This window comes from Talpa occidentalis, unplaced genomic scaffold, assembly GCF_014898055.3.
Source record: "Talpa occidentalis isolate TD23 unplaced genomic scaffold, MPIMG_talOcc4v2.1 talOcc4.7, whole genome shotgun sequence".
Classification (NCBI taxonomy): Eukaryota; Metazoa; Chordata; class Mammalia; order Eulipotyphla; family Talpidae; genus Talpa; species Talpa occidentalis.
Genome location: NW_023605083.1, coordinates 65,102,785 through 65,122,502, shown reverse-complemented (window position 1 = coordinate 65,122,502; position 19,718 = coordinate 65,102,785). Strand labels below are relative to the sequence as shown.

Sequence of the window (19,718 nt, the reverse complement as noted above, 5' to 3'; positions counted from 1 at the left end):
CATACAAGAGCTATAGTGTAGGCCAGAGGTGTAGGGGAGGGTGAGAGGATTCACCAGAAACGGAGTGAGGGGCAGAACAGGTGGATCTACTGAAATACCCTGCCAAGAGGAGCAGCGGGCGAGACAGGAGAGGTCTGCTGCACCATGTGGGTAGCTCCCTGGCCAGGGATTGAACTTGTGCTGCAGTGGCTGCAGATAGCTTCATAGTGCTAAGACTTAATTCCTTGCACCACCACAAAGCCCCCAGGTTTTATAAAAAGTTCTATGGCCACTGGGAGGGGGAGAATGTAGGCCGGAGCAGATGCATTTGAGAAAAGATACTTAGGCTTCGGGCCCATAGGACTTGCGAGTTCCTCAGCTTTAGGGACTGTTCATGGAAGGAAAGGTTTCTCAGATTTCTGGCTGGCCAGCCAGGTGGATGCTATGAGGAGATGAGAAATCCACAAAGGACGTGGTGGCCAGTTTGTAGGGAAAGATGGATTTTATGTCCCAACTGGCACCAAAGAATGAAGCTCTTGATAGAAACCACCCAGAAGGAGCAAGTGCCACCCAAGTGGCTGTTCCAAGTCCTGGGCCCTTAATGAGTGATCTCTGGCCAGGGCCAGGAAGCTCACATGCAGCGCCAAGCTGCTACCTAGCCCTGCGTGGGTTAATGGGAAGGGAGCCCTGCCTCTCCTGATCCTCCACTCTCAAGTGTGCCTTGGAAACCCCACATGCGTCTCCCTGGGGATCGCCAAGGGAACCCGCTTGGACGCGCAGAGCACACCACACTGGGGCTTAGCCAGAGAAGTCGCCTGCTCCCTGACTCACTCACCTGAGAGCTGCAGGTGGTGCCAGGAGACAGCCTCCCACAAGCCCAGGGGCCACGAGGCAAGAACCAGCCCCAAGGGGACCCCCTCCCCAGAAGGACTAGATGTAGAGCCTGCATCAGCTCAGAGGACACCATGCTGGGCCCAGACTCTGGCACTCCGTGGGTAGGGGGATTGCAGGTGGGGTGTTGTGGACAGGGTGGTCTGCCCCGTATCAGCCATGCCTGCAGGTGGAGATGCTAGAGATTTGGCAACTGGTTGGAAAGAAATGCAGACCGTGTTTTCTCCCTGGGTGCTGGTGGCTTGCTGAGACACATTGCCATCGGGGTGGCTGTGTTTGGGGATTTCACCAGGAGTAGGACAACCTTGCCAATAGCACCCCGTGTCTTCCCACCTACACATAGTGTGTGTTGGCAATGACTGTGATGTCTCCTTGTCCTGTCTCCATGCCCTGCCCCTTCCTGCTCCCTCGTGGAGTCTGGAGTCCAGTTCAATAATGTGCGGAGCCTCTCTGAGGGGTAAGGTCTTGAGGCATGAGATGCGGAAGTCTGTTCCTTGCCTGCCAGTGGCTCGCTGTCGGGAGACTGTTCTGTCAGGAGCAGAGGGGAGGGGCTGAGGAAGGCAGTGAAGATACCCGGACTAACGGAGTTTTACAGACCATGGTAGGGGGGCAGGGGGGAGGGTAGCCTGGGGCTAAGAATTCTATCTTTAAAGCAGAATCATAGCCGGTGCCCTCTTTATTTTGCACCCTCATCTCTAGCTTGAGAATTTGTCATGAGTGTTTCAGAACAGCTGCTCAGAGGCCCTGTGTTAGTATGGGAAAGTCAAGGGAAGTTCTGCTTTGCTCAGCGTGCAAGTACATGAACTCAGAGAGGTGCTGAGATGCCTAGGGAGAAAAGTGGACACACCGGGCATTTTGAAATTAAGTAACAGCAGTTGGGCCCTGTGCCTGCTAGAAAGGGGCTCAAGCTGCTGCATCAGGTACCCCCCTGTTTATCGGCATCTGTTCCTGTCTCCATTCCCACTGCAGCCAGGCCATCCGAGAACTGCAAGAGGAGGTGTCTCGGCTCCGCCTGCGGCTGGAGGACAGTCTGCATTGGTCACCCCAAAGCAGCCCGACACGCCCAGTGTCCACCTTTGACCGCCCCACCCGGGCCCGGGACCGGCCAGCAGATGCCTCAGCTGCTTGGAGCACCCACTATGGCAGGTGCGTGACCCCAAGATTCCCACCCACGTGCCCTGGTGGCAGCACAGGAGGAAGACTTGGCGGCTTCTGGCTTGCCCCAGACTCCTGGAGCCGGGCACATGCTCACTCCTTCAGTAGTTCATTCACTTAGGGTTTTTTTTTTTTTTTAACTGTGTAACATCTGATGTACCAAGGCTATATTCAATACATGTTAATGAAGCATGGTACAATGAATGTTCCTAACCTGACCACCCTCTGAAGAGCTGGGAAAGTTCCAGGATGCTCACCCTCTCCCCCATGCACTCTGCAGTCAGGCATGGGGATTACATGCGATCAACAAACTTCTGGAGATATTTGGCTAAGCATTTTCTGGACAAGTCTCAATGCCTCCAACAACCCTCCGAGGCAGTTGCTATCATCTTCATTTAACACACAAGAAAACGGAATCAGAGAGGCTCAGAGTCGTTTTCTGTGACTCCCAACTCCAGAGTCTGAGGTTTTGGCTTCTCTGCCACCCGCCCCCCATTATGCTATGAGCTTCACTCCAGCTTGGCCTTCTCACTCATCATCTTTAAAGGTCCTGTGAAGCCTCTTGCAGTGACATCATCTTTCTCTTTTGCTAGTAAATCCACAGAGAGGTTGTCTGGCGAGCCTGGAGGTGCAGAAAAAGCTGTCCCTACAGGAAGGCGGCGAGCCAGGTCTTCTTCGATGCCTCGGGATGTGCCCCGACTGTCCCTGAGTAAGTGCCTGCCAGGGCTGGTTTCTGGAGGCCACACCTGTCGTCAGGGACCACAGTAACAGCCTTGGAGGAAATGTGGAAAGGCTTATGTCTGTTTAGGCAGCTGTAGGGCTCCGAAGCCCGGCACCCTTCCAATAGCAGCCGCTGTATCTGTGAGGCCTTTGTGTCTGCATCACCTCCCTTAGTCTTCACTGCAAGGTGGGTCACATGATCCACATTCTACAGACAGACACCAAGGCCCACAGTGCAGGGATTTGCCAGAAGAACACAGCTCTGGAGTCAGTAGCGGGTTCAGCACCAGCTCCACTTCCTCTTGGCTATGTGACTGCAGTTGCTTCCCTGCTGAGCAGTTGAAGGGACATCTACCAGCCAGTAGTCATAGCAGCCTCCTCCTGGGATTGCCATGAGGCTGCATGACGTGGCACGCACAAAGCATATAGGCCAGAGCTTGGCCACCGCTGGATTCTGAATGTGTCAGCTGTTGTTACTAAAGGGTAGGCCTGGGATTAAAACCCTCAGAGCCTGAACTTGTGCTATGCTGACTCCCGGAGCTGTGCAATGCCCCCCTCCCCAGCCTCACTTATGCCCCCTATTTCAACTCTAGGTTCTGAATCTGAGCCAGCCTCTCCCCGGCTATTCTCTGAGAAGAGCAGGACCGCCGAGGACAGTCCACAGGCAACTTGGGACAGAAAGAGAGGAGTGGGCAGCGCTGGACGGCCAGACAGGGTTACCTTCTTGGGCCAGTACACAGGTGGGTAGAGGGGGTGGAGAGAGAGGGCACGGGTGGCCCCAGCGCCCTGGTGTTCTGCCATGAGTGGCCTTTTCTATTAGCCCCTGGACCATTCAAACAGCATCCTTTCCACTGTTCCGTGGTACGAAAGACATCAGAATCTTCCATGCTTCCATGGAATCTTCATGAATCTCAGTGCATTCATTCATCTAAACATTCATTCGGCAAAGAGTTTCCATCGCCTGCCCTTCTGGGGCCCACGTGCGGGTACTTAGTACATCAACTGGTCGATCATAAAGAGGTCAAAAAAGCGCCTGCTGGTGGCAGGACCTGAGCTACAGGGTGACTGTGGAATCTGTATCACTTGCTCCTGGCCTCCCCCTCTTCAGGCCCGATTCCCCGGGGGGCCCCTGTGTCTTATGAACTGGGCACCCAGCACACAGTAAGGTTTGAGGTGACACATAGAATTTCAAAGCCCTCAGCATTAAGAGAAATATGGATACGGCTCCTACTTCCAGGAACCTGACAGCTTAGCAAAGGGGACAGCAACGAACAAGCAATTATAGTGGGCATGTGATCATAGTGAGTAAGTAAATTGCAGGCGTGACTCCCAGCCATACCTCCCTGGGAGTGAGGGCAGTTAACCTCACATCCACATGGCTAAGTGCTGGGGACAAGGCCGGAAACCAGAGACACACGTTGGCCCTGCTGGAGCTGGCAGGGCCGAGGAGCAAAGTTGAGACAGCAGCCAGCCCACGGGGCCCGTGCAACACACCAAGTGCCAGGCGGGAACCCTGCACTGTCGCAGGAGAAAAGATCATTATCAGGCCACATTCTGAAGGTCTTATTTGACGCATTTGCCAAAGTAACCGCTGCACTAAACCCACCCTGTGAAGGTCTCATCTGAGACTCCGGGAGGGATAAGACAGCATGGCGGACTGGGTGAGGACCCGGCAGTATGGAGGGCTTTGTATCTGCGGGGCACTGGTCAGAATGCAGCAGGGTTGGTTGCCACACAGTCCTCCCACCAATCCTGGAATCCCACACTGACTGTCCCCACCCAGAGCACAGGGCAGAAATGCCAAAGCCCCTAGCCATTCCCATCCCTCCAGCAAGACAGGTTGGGGCCACCATCGGACTTGCTCATTGCTTGCAGGTGCTTCCAGGCCGTCTTTCAAATCCTAACTGAGCACGGATTTATTAATTGTTCCTCAGTGTCAAGACCTAGGCAGCTGGCAACTAAGCAGGATCTGAGATGACATCGGAGTCTGGACAGCTTTTTAAAGACAAATAGGTTTTCATTTGTGTGTGTTATACACACATGTACATATTTGTGCACAATTGACATTTTGTATTTGCACAAGTGTGTGTGTATGAGAGAATGAATGACTCAAAACCATCTGGAGAAAAGAGAGCATTATACTAAGACCTCCCCAATGCATCCATGCAGAGGGCTGACACTACCTGTTCTGTTTTCCTCCCCAGGCCAGGAGTACCATGTTCTGACCCCCAAAACTGTCCCAAGAGGCAGTGGCACAGTCTCTTGTACCCACAGCCGACCCGTTAGGACCCAGGATGCAGGTAAAGGGGGTACCTGGAGAAGTGGTCAGGACAGGGAGGCCGCCTTCACTCAGGGAGGGTGCAGTTGGGCCAGACGTGGGATAGCCCTGAGCTCAGTGGTGGGGCAAAGGTATAGACGAGAAGTGGATTTTTCTGGACTTGTCAGCCTTCCCAGGATATCCTGTCACACATGTTGCTCCAGGTGATGTTGCCTGAAGCCACCTCCTTGGCCTTGACACATAGAACCCATGGATGGAATTTAAGAAGTTCCTGAAGTAGCCTGACAAGGGGGTGCTGGCACAGGGGGCTGGCATTGGTGATGATGTCTCATCTCCCCTCCATCCTCCCTCCACGCCTCTCCTTTCCCCCAAACCAACAAGGAGGAGTCGTGGGAAGAGCAGCGGCCTGAGAATAGGAACACCCAGTTCTAGGTTGGTTCCACTGTGGATCGTAGGTCAGTTTCTCTTCTGAGCCTGAGGCTCCACATTTAATGGAAGGTTTAGAGGTGATCTGAGGCCATTTCAGGCAGTGATGAAGAACCATCATTTATTAAGCCCTTACTGTATACAGAGCATCATGCTAAGGGTTTTACAGACGTCAGTCTGCACAACTCTAAATAGGTTTTACCCATTTTATTATTTTGCCCATTTTGTGCCTAAGGACACACAACTTACAAGTGATAGAGGCAGGACTGCCTCTAGAGGTCTTTGTGACTCCAGAGCCCTGCCTCCTTACCACCGTGTCATTCTGCCTTGCTTGAGTCCCAACATCCATCCATCCATCCATCTAGCCAGGCTTTTCCCATGCTGGGCCTGTCCCAAAGGACTGCTCAGCTACAGTGACAAGGCAGAGTGGCCCACTTGAGACACAGAAGCACAGAACAGGACTGGCAGCACCTAACTCAGCCGAGGGTGAGGGAGGATGAGGTAGGAGGTTTCCAGAGGAAGTGGTGTCCAAGCTGAGGCCTGAAGCAGCAGATCCGCCTGGAACTCACCCAGATGTGGTGCTGAGGATTTGTGCAGGAAGACAAGAAGGATGCCGACCCTCCTCCTGCTAACCTAGGCTCTGAGGAACTCCTGGTGCCCAGGGCAGGGGCATGGGGGCCACTCCCACCTGGGGAAGGGGCTTGTCTCCCTGTGGAGCAATGGCCAGAGCCAGAGGACAGCAGCTGCCCAGCTCCGAGACCCAGGAAATCCCTCAACCTCCTGGAGCCTCAAGTTTTCCTGCTCAGAGGACTGCAGAGATTTAGACAGTTCTCTTCTGACATCTCCCCCTCCTCTTCCAGGTGGTGCTGCACCCAGGGACCCCCTGGCACCAACTCTCACTGATACCCTGCGATGTCCCCTGTGTGGTCTAGTTGGGTCCCCCTTAGAGGGAGCCAGCCTGGACTCAGCCACCTCTGGTAGGGACAACTCGGTTCTTCCCTCAGCTCTCTTGTATGCGGAGTTCGGGGCCCGGGCAGGTCCAACCAGCCTGAACAGAGCCAACCGGACAGTTTCTTAAAGCAAGACCCACCCCACACGGCCAGCGTGTCCAGCTGTAACAGGGAGGTGGGGCGGGGTGGGGGGCTCCTATTCTCTGCGACATCTTCCCATGTGGTCATTCTGTCTGGTGTCCCTCCCTGACAGGGACAGAGAAGGCCACCATGAAAAAAAATGCATCTGCAACATCCAGCCCCAAGCAGAGGAACAAGCGAGCAGGGTCACCGCCCCGGCCAGCCCCTGGACTGTGGTATCTGGCAGCTGCACCCTCGACACCAGCCCCTCCCGCCTTTGCCTACGTCTCCTCAGTTCCCGTCATGCCCTACCCATCAGCCACCATGTAAGAACCTTCCTTCTGGCCTCCCAGCTGCTCCATCTTAATTGCTTGATACTTAGCATTCAGGCCTGTGTCAGGCAGCTGAGAACCCAGGCGCTGTGTACTCCCGTGTTTCCCCCTTGTGCATAATGAGCAGTTCAAGCCCGACACTGGGTGGTCACTCAACAAACCCTGAATGTTCCCTGTGTGTCAGGGAGAGTGCTCAGCCTAGCTGTGAAGGAGTTGGTCAGGGCCCTGTCCTCTGGGAGGTCAGCCTCAGGAGATCTAGGTCCCTAACCATCATCCATTTCTTTGTGGGTATTGTGAACCAGGCAGCTGGTTAATGAGCCTTCCTCCACAGCAGGTAGGAGTCGCTTCTGCAGGCTCAGGCATCTGAGGTGGGGACTCCTGCCTGTGCTCCTCTCAGGGGCAGGGGGAGGAGGGGGCGAAGCTGGAATTCAGTGACCCAGGAGAACGTTCAGTGTCCACACTGGCCACGGGATCTTTTACCTCTCATGAGGCTATTCCATATCCCTCTGGGCTCAGATCCAGGGACAGAATTTACCAGATTGCTGTCTTCAGCAATCAGCAGTGGCTGTGGGGGAGGGGAAAGCCCTGGGCTTTGGTGTCACAGACCTGCCTGAGGTAGCCACGTAACCTTGGCCAGGTCACTGTGCTCCTCTGTGCCTGTGTTTCCCTCTGGGAAATGGGGTGTGGTAAAGAGTAAGGGAACAGTGCATGGAAAGCCCTTAGTACACAGAATGTAGCCAGGAACCCAGATCCACCAAATGCTGCTTGAATTGGGGCATAACACTCTGAAGTTCCTCCAGCTGCCCATCAATAGGACTGAGCATGCTCAGTGGCTGAGGCAGTGCTTGAACGCTAACTGGCCTGTGCTGCCACCTGCTGGCCATCTGTCTTCTAGCCCCTGCCCCAGAGGCTTTCTAGCCATGGGCTGTCAGCTAGTCTCCCCAGCACTTTCAGGCAGCACCCCCTCATTCCTGCAGGTCCAGGCTGGAAAGGACACCCTTCTACCTGCTGCTCTCCTGAATGAGTGCAGTCAGCCTTTCCCACTCCTGCAGGGCCCTGTTCTGTTCCTCAGTGCTCCCCTTGGCAAATGGGACCCCATGCATTGCGGCCTGAGGAAGGGGGTTTGCTGTAGAGCCTGGGGTAATCCTGGCCTACAGAAGGTCTGGCTTTCAGATTAGCAGCACCAACAGGGTGGTGGGATGCATGTTAGTTGGGTAACCAGGATAACCCCAGGGCCTAACACCGTGGTTGGCACATGTTTTTGGTCAATAAATATTCATTAAACTGGTAGATTGAGCTGGCTACTTTGAGCACCTGTGCTGGGTCAGGTGCTCAGAAATGCAGTTACTCCTCCCCATTATAGAGATAAAGAAGCTGAGACCAGGGTAGGGGTCAGGGGCCCATGTTGGCTTGGAACAGGGTAGGTTCCAAAGTGATGCTTGTGGCTCCACCCAGCCCTTCCATGGTGACGGACATGCTTGCTCTTCTCCTCAGGTACTTCGTGCCCCCTGGATCTACCTCAGCCCCCTCAGCCCAGCAGGCCGCAGAGTGGCCCCCCACAGCTTCCTCTCGGCCGTCCAGGACTCACCGGCGCTCCATCCAGCTGGACCTGGAGGACCTGAGGGAGCTCAACAAGGCCCTGAGCCAAGCAGTGCAGGCTGCCGAGAGTGTCCGCTCCACCACCAAGAAGATGAGCCGCTCCCTGTCTGCAGACCTGCGGCTTGCCCGCGGCCTGCGCGGCTCCTGCCTCTTCTGATTCACAGGCTCAGAGGGGGCAGCCTCAGATGGCACCTATGACCAGGTGTTGGGCAGGCCACTGCTGTTCCCCAGGCCAGGAGCTGGCCGGAGCCTCTCCCGAAGGCCCCCCAGACGCCTCATGAGGAGGGGGTGTCCTGCCTGGTCTCGATTTTCCTAATGGAGGGACATCCAGTTATCAAGGGAAGTAACTTCCCAGGGGCCAGCACCTGGAGGGGGTGCCGGGATATCGCCGCCTCTGTCCTGATGCAATATCTGGGAGTCTTATCTAGTCCTCCTCCACAGCCCACCTCCTGCTAATAATGTGTATTTTATGTACAAATGGACAGTTTTTTTAATGCAAGCTTTCCTGGTCTGGGAGCCTCCTCAGGAGGTCAGATAAGAAGGGAAAGACCAGGGTCGCTGGCACAAACCGAACCCCTGCCTATGACCAGCCACTCCAGAGTAAGAGTTTCTGCGGTGGGAATGTTCTCCTGGAGACTGGTGGTCTGTAGGCCATTTTGAGGCCACTGGGATATCGGGCCTCAGGATATGCTCCAGGCTTCTCCACAGTGGGAGAGGCCTTCCCCATAGTCCCCCTCGGTACCTCATCCTGAGCCCCCAGGCCTGCCCCTGGGACACCTGTGGAATCTGGTGAATGGCCAGCTACCTGCCACCCGATCTGTGGACATGAGGCCAGCCTTCTCCTGCTCCCCCAGCCCCTAGCAGTACGGACCTCAGCATTTTCTAGAATGTGTGTGCATCAGTGATGTTTGTATATTTGAAGCATTTAAAGTTCTATTTTCGTTATGAGGACAAATGAAGTAACTGTTGATCTGAAATAAAGAAAAGGCTACAAAAAATCATTCCCAAACTCGCCCACACCTGTGGCATGTGTCATGGACTTAGGTTTCTAAATCCTGTCAGGGAGAAGGTGGATGCTTAGCCAAGCCCTCACCAGGGGGAGCCATTGAGGGCTCTTTTCCAGACCCTGCCTGCCCCCCTCGGCTGGCTTCTCTTTCCCCAGCATCCCGTCCTGCCTATCTCAGAACCAAAACCCTTCACACTGAGACCAGAGACATGAGAAACAGCAAGTGTTTGCAGAGCCGCAAGCCTGGACTCCCTAGGTCTTCTTTTCCAGCAAACAGCTGCCTTTACCGAGCACTGGACCCAGCGTGCTCCCCACAGCCTGCACCCCAACCCTCCTGGTATGGGTCTTATTGACAGGAATGTCTTCCAGAACAGCCCATGGCATCTCCCCAGCCCATCTTCTTGTTCCAGGTTTCTCTTCCTATACCTCCATGAAGTGTTTTCCTCCCAACTCCTTTTTCTTCAGTTTTCCTAAACCATCAAGTTTTTTCTCTGACTTATTTCTCCTCCTAAACCTCCATGGAGTTTTTTCTCCCAACTCTTTTCTTCTGTTCCCTTTCTAAGCTTCCAGGAAGGTTTTTCACTGTCACTCCTTTTTGTTTCTCTTCCCAAACCTCCATGAAGCTTTTCTCCCCAACTTTTTTTTCCATCTGCTTTTCCTCTAATATGCCCACTCCTCTAATTTTCCTCTAATTCACCCGGCCACCCAGGACACTTTTCAGCTGGTACTTCTCGGAGTTGCACAGGGCAGCTGCTGAAAGAAACCCTCATGGGGATGATTCCTGGTAGGAGCTGAGCCTCCTGGTGTAGCCCCTTCTCTGGGACCAAAAGGCTCAGCTCATATTCTGGGGATGTCACAAGGGGGAACTGAGATGAGGCCCAGCATGGCCCCCAGCTTCGAAAAGATACCCCATGCCTTGGTGGGGTAGATTCATTGCTGATTTAGGCAGATGAAAAAAGAATTTTGGAGCCCTCAGTAGATTTGACAGGCCCTTAAAGCTGAAGCAGGGAACCAGACAGGTAGGCAGAGAGGTAGCAACTGAGTCCCTGCAAATCTCCCCTTTTATCCCTCGCCCTCTTGGCCCAGGTGTCCAGTTTTATATATGCACGCACCCAGTGCCCTCTGCTGCTCAGCCTGGCCTGGGTGTGGGTAACCATAGGGGCACATGCCTGTGCTCGTGCTCCAAGTGCTTTTTGCATTAACAGGGTATCACGTGCAGGTCATGCGACCTGGGAGGAAAACAAGGCCGCAGGTGGCAGCTGTAGAGGCTGCTGGAAAAACAGCCTGAGTACCTTGTATTCCTTACCCCTGCACAGAGCAGTCACCCCAGCTTTGAGCAAAGGGTATGGAGTTGGGTCTGGGCAGCCTGGCCTTATAGGGGAGACACAGGGTGCTGACCTGAGTCACGGGACTGGGCACTGGTGCCAGTCATCATCCAGTTGCTCTGGGTGGCTCAGGCCGCTCACGTGTGGAGCTGCCCAAGTACCAACATTCACTTAATGTGTTTGTTCTTACCTCAGTGGTGCTGCTCCCTTCACACAGCCACAAATCCCAAAACCCCAGGGTCTGGAAGGAGGCCCCCTTCTTTGCTGGATCCCTGGCTTCAGGCGCTCAGTACTGCTTATGCCTCTCCGTGGACTTGCCTCACATGGCTCATGTCAAGGGCTCCAAACCTATTTGCAGGATGTCACCCGGTTTCTCGGGGCCAACATAACCCCTAGGTCTCTAACCCTCCTTCCTGGTGGACACCCGAGAACCTTTCATAGAAAGATGAGGTCCCGAGTCCTCCCAATCTCCCCTGCCCACTCTTGTCAAGGTGCTCACAGCAGCCACCTGTCAGCCATGCCTTCCCCGGCAGGCAGATGGCCAAGGTGAGGCGTGCAGTAGGGTCCCTCAGAAATGGCCCATGTGCTTCAGTTCTCGCCATCCCTTAGCCACATCAACTTCAGCATCTACCTAGACGTTCCCTAAACTTTTTCTCTTAGATACCTGGCTTATAGTAAGAACAGCAGGTATTATTAAGCTCCTAATGAGTCCCGGGGCAAGTTAGGGTTAATGAGCCAGCTTCAGGGACAGCACTATCTCAGACTCTTCTGAGATAAGGGTAGTAAATTTTAAGAAACCTTGGACAGGGGAGGTAAAAAGAGAAACTCTAAGATAAGAGCTAGGAAAATCAGCACATCTGCCCACAGGACTAGGGCCACTAGGAGAAAGAGCCAATCATGAAGTAGGAAGATGAGATGTCAGAATAGAGAAACAAAAGGTTTAAACACCCCTAGACACAGGCCCACAAGGGCATCTTTGCCCCTCCCAAGTTCAGCAAAGCTGCAGTCCTTGCTTTTTTCTTTTAAATATACTTTCTGAAAGTTTCTCTCCTTATCTAATTTGTCTGCAAATTCTTTTCACAGCTTCCTGGCACAAGAACCTGTGTTGGTTCAAGGGCTAAACTAACAATGCACACCAGCATCACTAATCTTAGGAGACTGATTTAGATGCCCCTTCCAGGAAGCCTTCTAAGATTTCCCCACCGCAGAAGGAACCTTGTCCAGCTGGGCTCCCACAGCACAAGTGTATCATCCAGCCCCCCCATGTGCTGGGCGTTACAAGCCAGGGGAAGGGTCTCATCCCATGATCGGCCAAGGCTCAACTGGGGGCTGCTTCATCATGAATGAAAAAACAAGTGAATGTATAAGTGAATGCGCAAATGACCTCCAGCAATTGCCAAATGTAGACTTTACTGATACATCTGAAGGAAAGAACTGAGGTACAAAGAGTGGGGCAAGGGGCTGGGAATGACCCCCAAATTCCCGGATGTTCTAACCCAGTGCTCACTCTTCTTTGGCCCCCTCCTGCTCCTTCTTCCTCTCTTCCTCGTGCTGCTTCTCCAGCGGCCCACACTGATCCTAGAAGGTAGTGGGAGAAGGAAACACCATAGGTGGGAGGCGAGGGGCTGCGGCAGGAGTAACTCAGTAACTCCTGCCGCAGTTACTGAGCTCAGGACAATGGCACTGGCCATCCAGGGCGGCAAACCAGGATTTGCTGCTTCCTTGCTGTGTGACCTGGAGTGAGTCACTTTCCCTCTCTGAGCCTCAGCTTCTTCACCTCCACAATGGGGGCTCAACCCTTTAGAATGGCTGGCACTTCCTGAGCATGTAACTGCCAAGCATTTCGCCCTGTCTCCTGAATCCCTCACAACGTCCCCATTTTGCAGATGATGCCACTGAGTGTTGGGGCAGCCACGTGGCCTGTCCTAGGCTCCCAGCCAGTGGGTGGAGGGGCAGGCTGCAGGCCAGGCGACCAACTCCAGGGCCTGGGTTCATAAGCCTTTCCAAGGGTTCCTGGGAGCAAGGAGATGAGGGGTGCCACGGCAGTCAAGGGAGATGACCTTAGGGGCAAAGCTGAGGAAGCTCTTCTCATTTTCATAATCATGAAGTAGTTCCATGTAAGTGGAAACTGCTTATCAGTGCTGTGATTTCAGAGTATTGTTCTGAATAGGAGCAAGGAAAACCTTATACAGGTTCAAAACATAAACACAGGATTAAAGAAAATGTTAAGGAGACTGTTACACAGATAACACTCAGAACAAATGTCAGGATGGTGACCTGGATTTGCTGCAGTTTGGTAAACACCAGTTTCCATTCCCTCAGTAGGAGTATGAGAAACTAGGATGTGGCAGCAGTCATCAGTGAGAATTCCCTGTGTGAGTCTCTTCCCCAAATTCCCACTGCAGCTCCTTGGCTGTGCTGCCCCCTCCTGGTAGCCTCTCACATTCCCCACCTCATCCAGCATTCTTTCAGGTTCCCACTGCCTTTTCCCTCCTGGATTCTAGTCCACCCTGTGGCCTCTGCGAAGATCAACTGTCCCGGCAGCAAGAGGGTGTTTCAGAGCAGGACATCGGTCTTGCTGTGCAACCCTGGGTGCCAGCTTTCCCTCCCTGGGCCAATGGGCTACCCTGGCAGCACTGTCAGTGCTCCTTGCACTCACCTTTTTCTCATCTGTGGGAATGATCTCTGACTTGTGCATGCCCATGCACTCCATGACTTCATGGAACTCATTCAGCTGCTCCTCGCTCAATTGGGGCTTGTCAGCTGCAGGAAGGAGCAAGGGGCTGGCTGAGGGTGCTGGGATCCTTGAGGAAGGCCAGGAAGGGTAGGTGTTCTTAGGGCCAACCCCAGGAAGAGGTGGTTGTGGGCCAAGGCCAGTGTGGGATGGGAGCTTGAGGAATACCTACCAAAGATGGACAGGGCCATTTTCTGCTTATCTTGTGGATGAGCAGAAAACATGAAGCTCCTGGAGTTCTTGCTGAGCAGCAGGTAGGCAAAAGATGCTGTGCCATTTTCTGGAGGAGAAAGTGTCTGGTGAGATCAGGGCCAGCGGTCATAGTGAATCATGTATCAGAGGCGAGGACACCTTGGGGTGCCCAGGGTGGCACAGACCCCATTGTTGAAGGCTCTGGCCACATAGCCCAGCTCCTGCTGTGTGCCAGGCCTGACCTGAGCATTTGAGTAGTATGGGGAATCATAGGAGCCTCCCGGAAACCACCTGTCAGGGCCCTCTGGCCATCTAGAGGAGGTGAGGCCCCAGCAGGGGCCTAAGGCCTGCCAGCTAAGTCAGCATTCCTGTGCTCCCACTGGGTGCCCTCTGGTGGTGATAGTGGGGCTGGGTGAAGTCACCACCCTTAGCTCCCAAAGGGGAAAGCAGTTGAGAGACAGACAGGTCTGGAGTCAGCCCTGGATTTGAATCCTAGCCCTAATTCCAAGTGTGTGGTGCAGGGGAAACCACTTGAGGTCTGTATCTCCAATTCCTCGTCGGATCACTGTAATGTTCTCCTAGGGCTGCAGGTGAGAATTCAGTGGGTTCATTGCTGTGAAGAATTTCCAACAGTGCCTGGCACACAGCAAGAGTTCAAAATGTGCAGTTATTACTGACAGGTGTGTGCAGCATGGGCGTCTGTCCTGTGTTCTCTGTGCCCAAAGCCTTCAGGACCTTGTTGTCGGGGCCCCTTCTTAGACTGGTCCACCCTCCCTCCAAACCACCCCTATCCTCGCCCTGACCCTTACCTTCTCTGACCACGGTCCCATTCTTCCGCTGGACCATCAAGTGGCTACTGTTGTAAATGCAGTGGTCCCCACTAGGCCAGGCAACAGGGAGAAAAGCAGTAAGACAGTCAGGGAGAAGTGGACCATTGCACATCAGACATTGGGGCAAGAGTCAGGTGGCCATTACAGTCATCCCTCCCCCTGCAGGAAAAGGGAGGAACGTTCAAGTCAGCAACTGGGACTGGAAGAGGGGCTGTGGGAATCTTACATGGTCTGGTACTCTCTGGTGTATATCTTGTCCTCCATCTGGTTGGGGGCAAAGTAGAAGAAGGCCGAGCGGACCATTTTAGCTGACTGATTGACCTCAGGCTTGCGGAATATCGCGGCAACATAGAACCACTTGCCAGAGAGCTGGGGAGAAGCCAGGGGTGATGGAGGCTGGACCTGAGTCCTGGATGCTCAGCTGCGGCGAGTCTTAGGCTGATGTCCCTCCATTTTGCAAACAGGAAGACAGGGCTCCAGGTGGGGAATGGATATCCAAGAACCTGCTCCATGCAACACCACCCACCCAGCCCGGGTGGCCCCTCTGTGCTTAGCTCAGTGTTCCCTAAGAAATTGCAATGGGGCCACTGATTTTGGGGGTCATGAATTGCCTCTAACTTCTACCTGTGGATCAGAACTGCACCCCAGGACCCAGGAGAGGGCACAGACCATCAGCAAATGGTGCGCAGGCACTCACCCAGTCCAAAGTGACATTGGTGATGGGCTTCGCCGTGAAGTTGGCACATTCTGGGCTCTGGGCACTCAGCAGAGGAAGGAGGCTCAGGACAGTGAGGGCCCAGGGCAGCACCATGCTGATATGAGAGGCACCTGCAGCTAGGCAGCACTGGCGGCTGGAGGGTGCAGGGACTTTTGTAGGGAGCTGTGGGCGGGATCTCAGGACCTTGTTGGACACAATCCAGTTTGGAAAATACCTTGTACAAAACCTTTTCTCCATCCTCCAAAGTCTCCCAGTCCAAGTGTAATTTGGGTCCCTGACCTGGAGGGGTGTCTAGGGCACAAAGGTCTGTCTATTCAGAGCCAAGGTGGGCGTGGACTGGAGGGTATCAATTAACATGTCTGGATTTCAATCCAGGAACTGCAAAGCAATTGCACAGGTTTTCATCCACTTCCTTTTCCAAAGTACCCACACCTGAGCAGATAGAGCCACCAATCAAAAGTTGAAGTCACCTTAGTTCCCAGGCTAGTGTGGTATCCATGTGGGGTGTGGGGTAGGGGAGAGTTTGGAGGGTGAGGGCAAATATGGAGTCTACTCCAACTTAGTGTGCAACCATGGAAGAGCCAAAGTTCAGGGGGTCTCAGCTACCCTGCAGGCAGGGACATTTCCGAAAGAGGAGAGCATCTCAGGTGACATCTATGTCTAGTAAGTGTATCACTGGAACCATCTCCCTACATCTAAACAGGACGTTAAAACCTTGCATCTCCACCCCCAGCATGCAAGTAGGGAGCTTGTCTCTCTTCTTCCCAATGTGTTCCCAATGTTGAAACAGTGCCCAGCACATAGTGGGCATTCAGTAATTACTTTGGAATCAATAATTCCACTGCCCATTTGCATTTCTACACCACAGGGGGAAGGTCAAATCTTTATGCATCCAAATAAATATTTTCAGAACATATTCATGGCATGCTGACCATTTTGTATTCTTATTTATTGCATGTTTTGAATAATTTCTCATGGTTCAGCCTAGTTGGTAGCTGTCATTTAATGGATTTATAAACCTTATCACATCCCAAATATTCTAACCTACTTAATTCTATCCTCTCTTTATAGCTTTTTATTTTACTTTTCCAGCTTTATGAGCTACAGTTGTCTGTAGCGTTTTATACTGATACCCCACTTGAAGTCTCATGTCAGAGAGTATGACATGCCTTTAAAATTGCCAATCCATTTAAGAGAAGAAGAGTATGCCTTTCATAAGACTTGAGCATTTTTCAAAATAGGAACCTAGAAACCATTCAAATATCCACGAATAGGAAAAAGGAAAGTATGTGGTGGCTTTTCATTCGATGGAATATTACTCAGCAATGAAAAGGAATGAATCAATGAGATGCAGGTAACATGAATAAATCAAAAACATGCTGAGCAAAAGTCAGTCTGCACAGAGCACATACTATATGATTCCATTTACATGAAGCTATAGAATAGTCCCAATTCATCTATAAAGATAATCATGTCAGAGGTTGCCTGGGGTGAGGAGAGCAAATTTGACTGCAAAAGGCTCAAAGGAACTTTCTGAAGTGGATGGCATTGTTCTATATTTTCATTATGATGGCATTTACACCTGCATGTCTATTTGTGAAGATTCGATGAACTGTAAAGTTCAAATGTGTACATTTTATTTTATACCTCAACGAAGTTGATTTAAAAAGTCTCCAAATCAGAAAAAAAAACTTGCCCAAATAAATCAATAAATAATGTTTTCTGATGTTGCACAAATTTGCAGGTGTTCAAATAAGTCTTTCTCCACATTCTTATCAACACTGGAATGTCTTTTTTTTTTTTTTCATTATTTTTGCAAGCTCCGTTACTTTTTTGAATATGCATTACTCTAACTTGATTCTTGAAGAAACAATTAGAGTCTTTTGAGAGGAAAGATTGCAAATGAGCAAGAGGTGCAGGAAGGACTGGGAATGTCTGTAGCTGGAGTGTGTGATGGTGTCAGGGATGACCCACACTGATGTCGGAGAGATTGGAGTATTCAAGCCTGCAAAGCGTCTGTGCCAGGCTGAAGAGTTGGCAGTGAACTCTGGGTGTTCAAGGAGAAATAGGTAAGTTTTAAGTAGGGTAGAAGGGGAAGCATCTGCTTGGCTCCATGTCTGCAGTGAGGATAAGAGAAGGTAGAAATAGAAACGTGGATCTGAGAGGCAGTTGGAAGCCCTTGCCATGGTCCTGGTGAGGCCTGGTGGGGGTGGGGGCAGATCCAAGGTGCTGTGTATTCAAGGAAGGCAGAGGGTTGTTTGGGGACAGCGCCACACTTGGTCAAATGCGGCTCGCACTCAGAGCCCAGAGCTTGAGAAGGTCCACCTCCCTTCACCCCAACAACACACACACCCACACACAGTTTATTAAATAACATGTGAGCACTTCTGCCACTTGGGATCTGGTGCTAAGTGACCCAAAACCTTAAACATGCTTTCTCACCGCCAACACCATTCAGACCCCTGGAGAACCATGTGTCACATCGTCCACTTTACCCCTGAAAAAACAAACCACTGTATCAAGTGTCCTGGGGCTCTGTGGGTTCCCTACCGCTGATACAGGAGGTGGACACTGTTTTAGAGATCGGGGAGGATTTGGGGAGATTTAGAGGTAAGAGGAAAGACATGTTAATATTCTCACGCTTCTCTTAACAGAGACAACAAACTCTTGCGATATTAACCCTTGTTTCACAATCATGCCAAAAGTCCACTTTCTTACAACATAGGATTGGGGAGGGCCTCCCCAGTTAGACATAGGCAGTGTTTACAAGCGTTACACATGATGGCTGAGGAACATTTGGCCACATTAAATCTTGGGAAGCACTCAAATGTGTTGGGAGGTAGATGGAAGACAGAAAAATGACTTGACGTTGGCAGCTAAGCTAGAGCTTTACTGCTCACATTGGGAAGAGTTTCCCGTTTATGAAATATTTGAACAAGCCTGAATTCATTAAATAAATCTTCAGAACTAAAAATGTTCAAGTCGGCTTTATTTAAGTGCTTTTGATGGCCACCCCCTGGGTATTGAGCCCTGGTCTGTGGGCCTCCATTTGCTTGTGGGCAGAGATGCTAGGGGGAGGTGAGTGGGCCAAGGGCCGACCCAGAGCAGGACTCAACTTCTTTTGTCCAGAGCCTCTAGCTCTGGCCTAACCTGCAGGCCTCCAGAAGTGACCCCTCAAGCTGCGGAGTGTGATGGGAAATATAGCTTTGATCTCTAGTATTGTTTGCAACACACAGCTACTAAAATCCTAGGGATCTTTACAACTATTGTGTCTTTTTGTGTAATAATGAGGTTATTGCTGGGCATGGACGGGGCCCAGTGCTTTGGGGCAGCCTCAGATTGGGAACTGGTTACCAGGGGAACCCACCCTGTGATTACAGGGTTGCAACTTTCAGTCTCACCTCCAACCTCTGGGGAGGGGAGAGGGATGGGAGGTTGATTCAATCATCGACAGCCAATGGTTTAACCAACCAGGCCTACGTAATGACGCCTCCATAAAAATCCTAATTTCCAGGGTCCAGGTTGGGGACCATGTAGATGTGAGTGGGGAGGGACACACCTGGACAGGTTCTGGGGCCTCCACAGACCTTCCTACATACCCTGCCTTATGCCCCTCCTCTACTTGACTGTTCCTGGCCTGAATTGTTTTATAATAAACTGTTGATCTTGTATGAAAACAGCTTTCCTGAGTTCTTTCAGTTGTGCTAACAAATGACAAAGCCTGAAGGATTGGGCACCTCTGATTTATAGCAGGTCACAGAAGCACAAGTGACAAGCTGGACTTCATACTGGTCTCCAAACTTGGGGTGATCTTGTGGTATTGTGCCTTCCCTTTGCAGGATCTGGTCCTTTCTCCAGTTACTGTCAGAACAGAATTGAATTGCAGGACACCAGGTGTTCTCTGCAGTGACAGAATTATTTGGTGCAGGAAAAAACCTCTTTCGGTGGCCAGAGAATTGGGAGTAGAGAGAACAAGAACAGAAGGCTGCACTTGCAGGGCCTCCCCTGGTGGCGCAGCGGTTGAGTGCGCTGGGCTGCGAGGCTGCCCGCAGCCTCTACAGAGCCAGTTCAATCCCTGAATCCCTGGCCACTGGCGAGGGTCCCACCAAAAAAAAAAAAAAAAAAAAAAAGGCAGCTGCACTTGCAGTGATAAGCGCAGAGCCTCTTCGCAGAGGCAGTCCTCCTGACACTGACCACAACGGGGCAGGGGCGTGACCTGGTTGGTGCTTCCTCACCCCACAGCTGAATGCCAGTGTATAACTGCAGATACAAGCCCAAAGTAGACACAGTGTGAAACAACAACAGGATTTATTTACACAGTGAGAAAAAGGGAGGGAGAGAGGGAGAGAATTCACAGGCTGGCATGTGGCCAGATGCTGAGTGTCAGACCCCAATAAGAAAGACTTATTTGAACACCTGCAAATTTGTGCAACATCGTAATCATTATTTATTGATTTTTTTGT

At 52.0% G+C, this 19,718-nt stretch overlaps 2 protein-coding genes across 3 annotated transcripts in view; one reads left to right on the top strand and one right to left on the bottom strand.

Moving 5' to 3' along the window:
- The window catches only part of AKNA (AT-hook transcription factor), a 49,800-nt gene extending 40,335 nt beyond the window's left edge, over positions 1-9,465 (top strand). For both annotated transcript variants that reach the window (XM_037495414.2, XM_037495413.2), the window contains exons 16-22: positions 1,840-2,016; positions 2,619-2,734; positions 3,339-3,485; positions 4,950-5,045; positions 6,310-6,426; positions 6,653-6,845; positions 8,346-9,465. In XM_037495414.2, coding sequence (XP_037351311.1) covers positions 1,840-2,016; positions 2,619-2,734; positions 3,339-3,485; positions 4,950-5,045; positions 6,310-6,426; positions 6,653-6,845; positions 8,346-8,607 — 1,108 coding nt within the window. In that variant the 3' untranslated portion in view covers positions 8,608-9,465. The remainder of the gene's footprint in view (positions 1-1,839; positions 2,017-2,618; positions 2,735-3,338; positions 3,486-4,949; positions 5,046-6,309; positions 6,427-6,652; positions 6,846-8,345) is intronic.
- A 2,756-nt stretch (positions 9,466-12,221) lies between these two features.
- Positions 12,222-15,348, bottom strand: LOC119231432 (alpha-1-acid glycoprotein-like). The gene is made up of 6 exons (XM_054688595.1): positions 15,235-15,348; positions 14,764-14,906; positions 14,386-14,587; positions 13,688-13,811; positions 13,441-13,544; positions 12,222-12,359 (listed from the first exon to the last, which is right to left on the bottom strand). The coding sequence occupies exons 1-6, from the start codon at positions 15,346-15,348 to the stop codon at positions 12,285-12,287; spliced, it is 762 nt and encodes a 253-aa protein (XP_054544570.1). The 3' UTR covers positions 12,222-12,284.
- Between the last annotated feature and the right edge of the window lie 4,370 nt (positions 15,349-19,718).

Bases quoted from the DNA above. Each gene is read 5' to 3' on its own strand.
- LOC119231432 (XM_054688595.1), bottom strand. From the start codon at position 15,348: ATGGTGCTGCCCTGGGCCCTCACTGTCCTGAGCCTCCTTCCTCTGCTG. The intron at 13,812-14,385 runs GTCAGTAATAAC...TGATCTCACCAG, and splicing joins CGCCCATGCTGCACACACCT to ACACTTTCTCCTCCAGAAAA. The intron at 13,545-13,687 runs GTAGGTATTCCT...TCCTTCCTGCAG, and splicing joins AATGGCCCTGTCCATCTTTG to CTGACAAGCCCCAATTGAGC.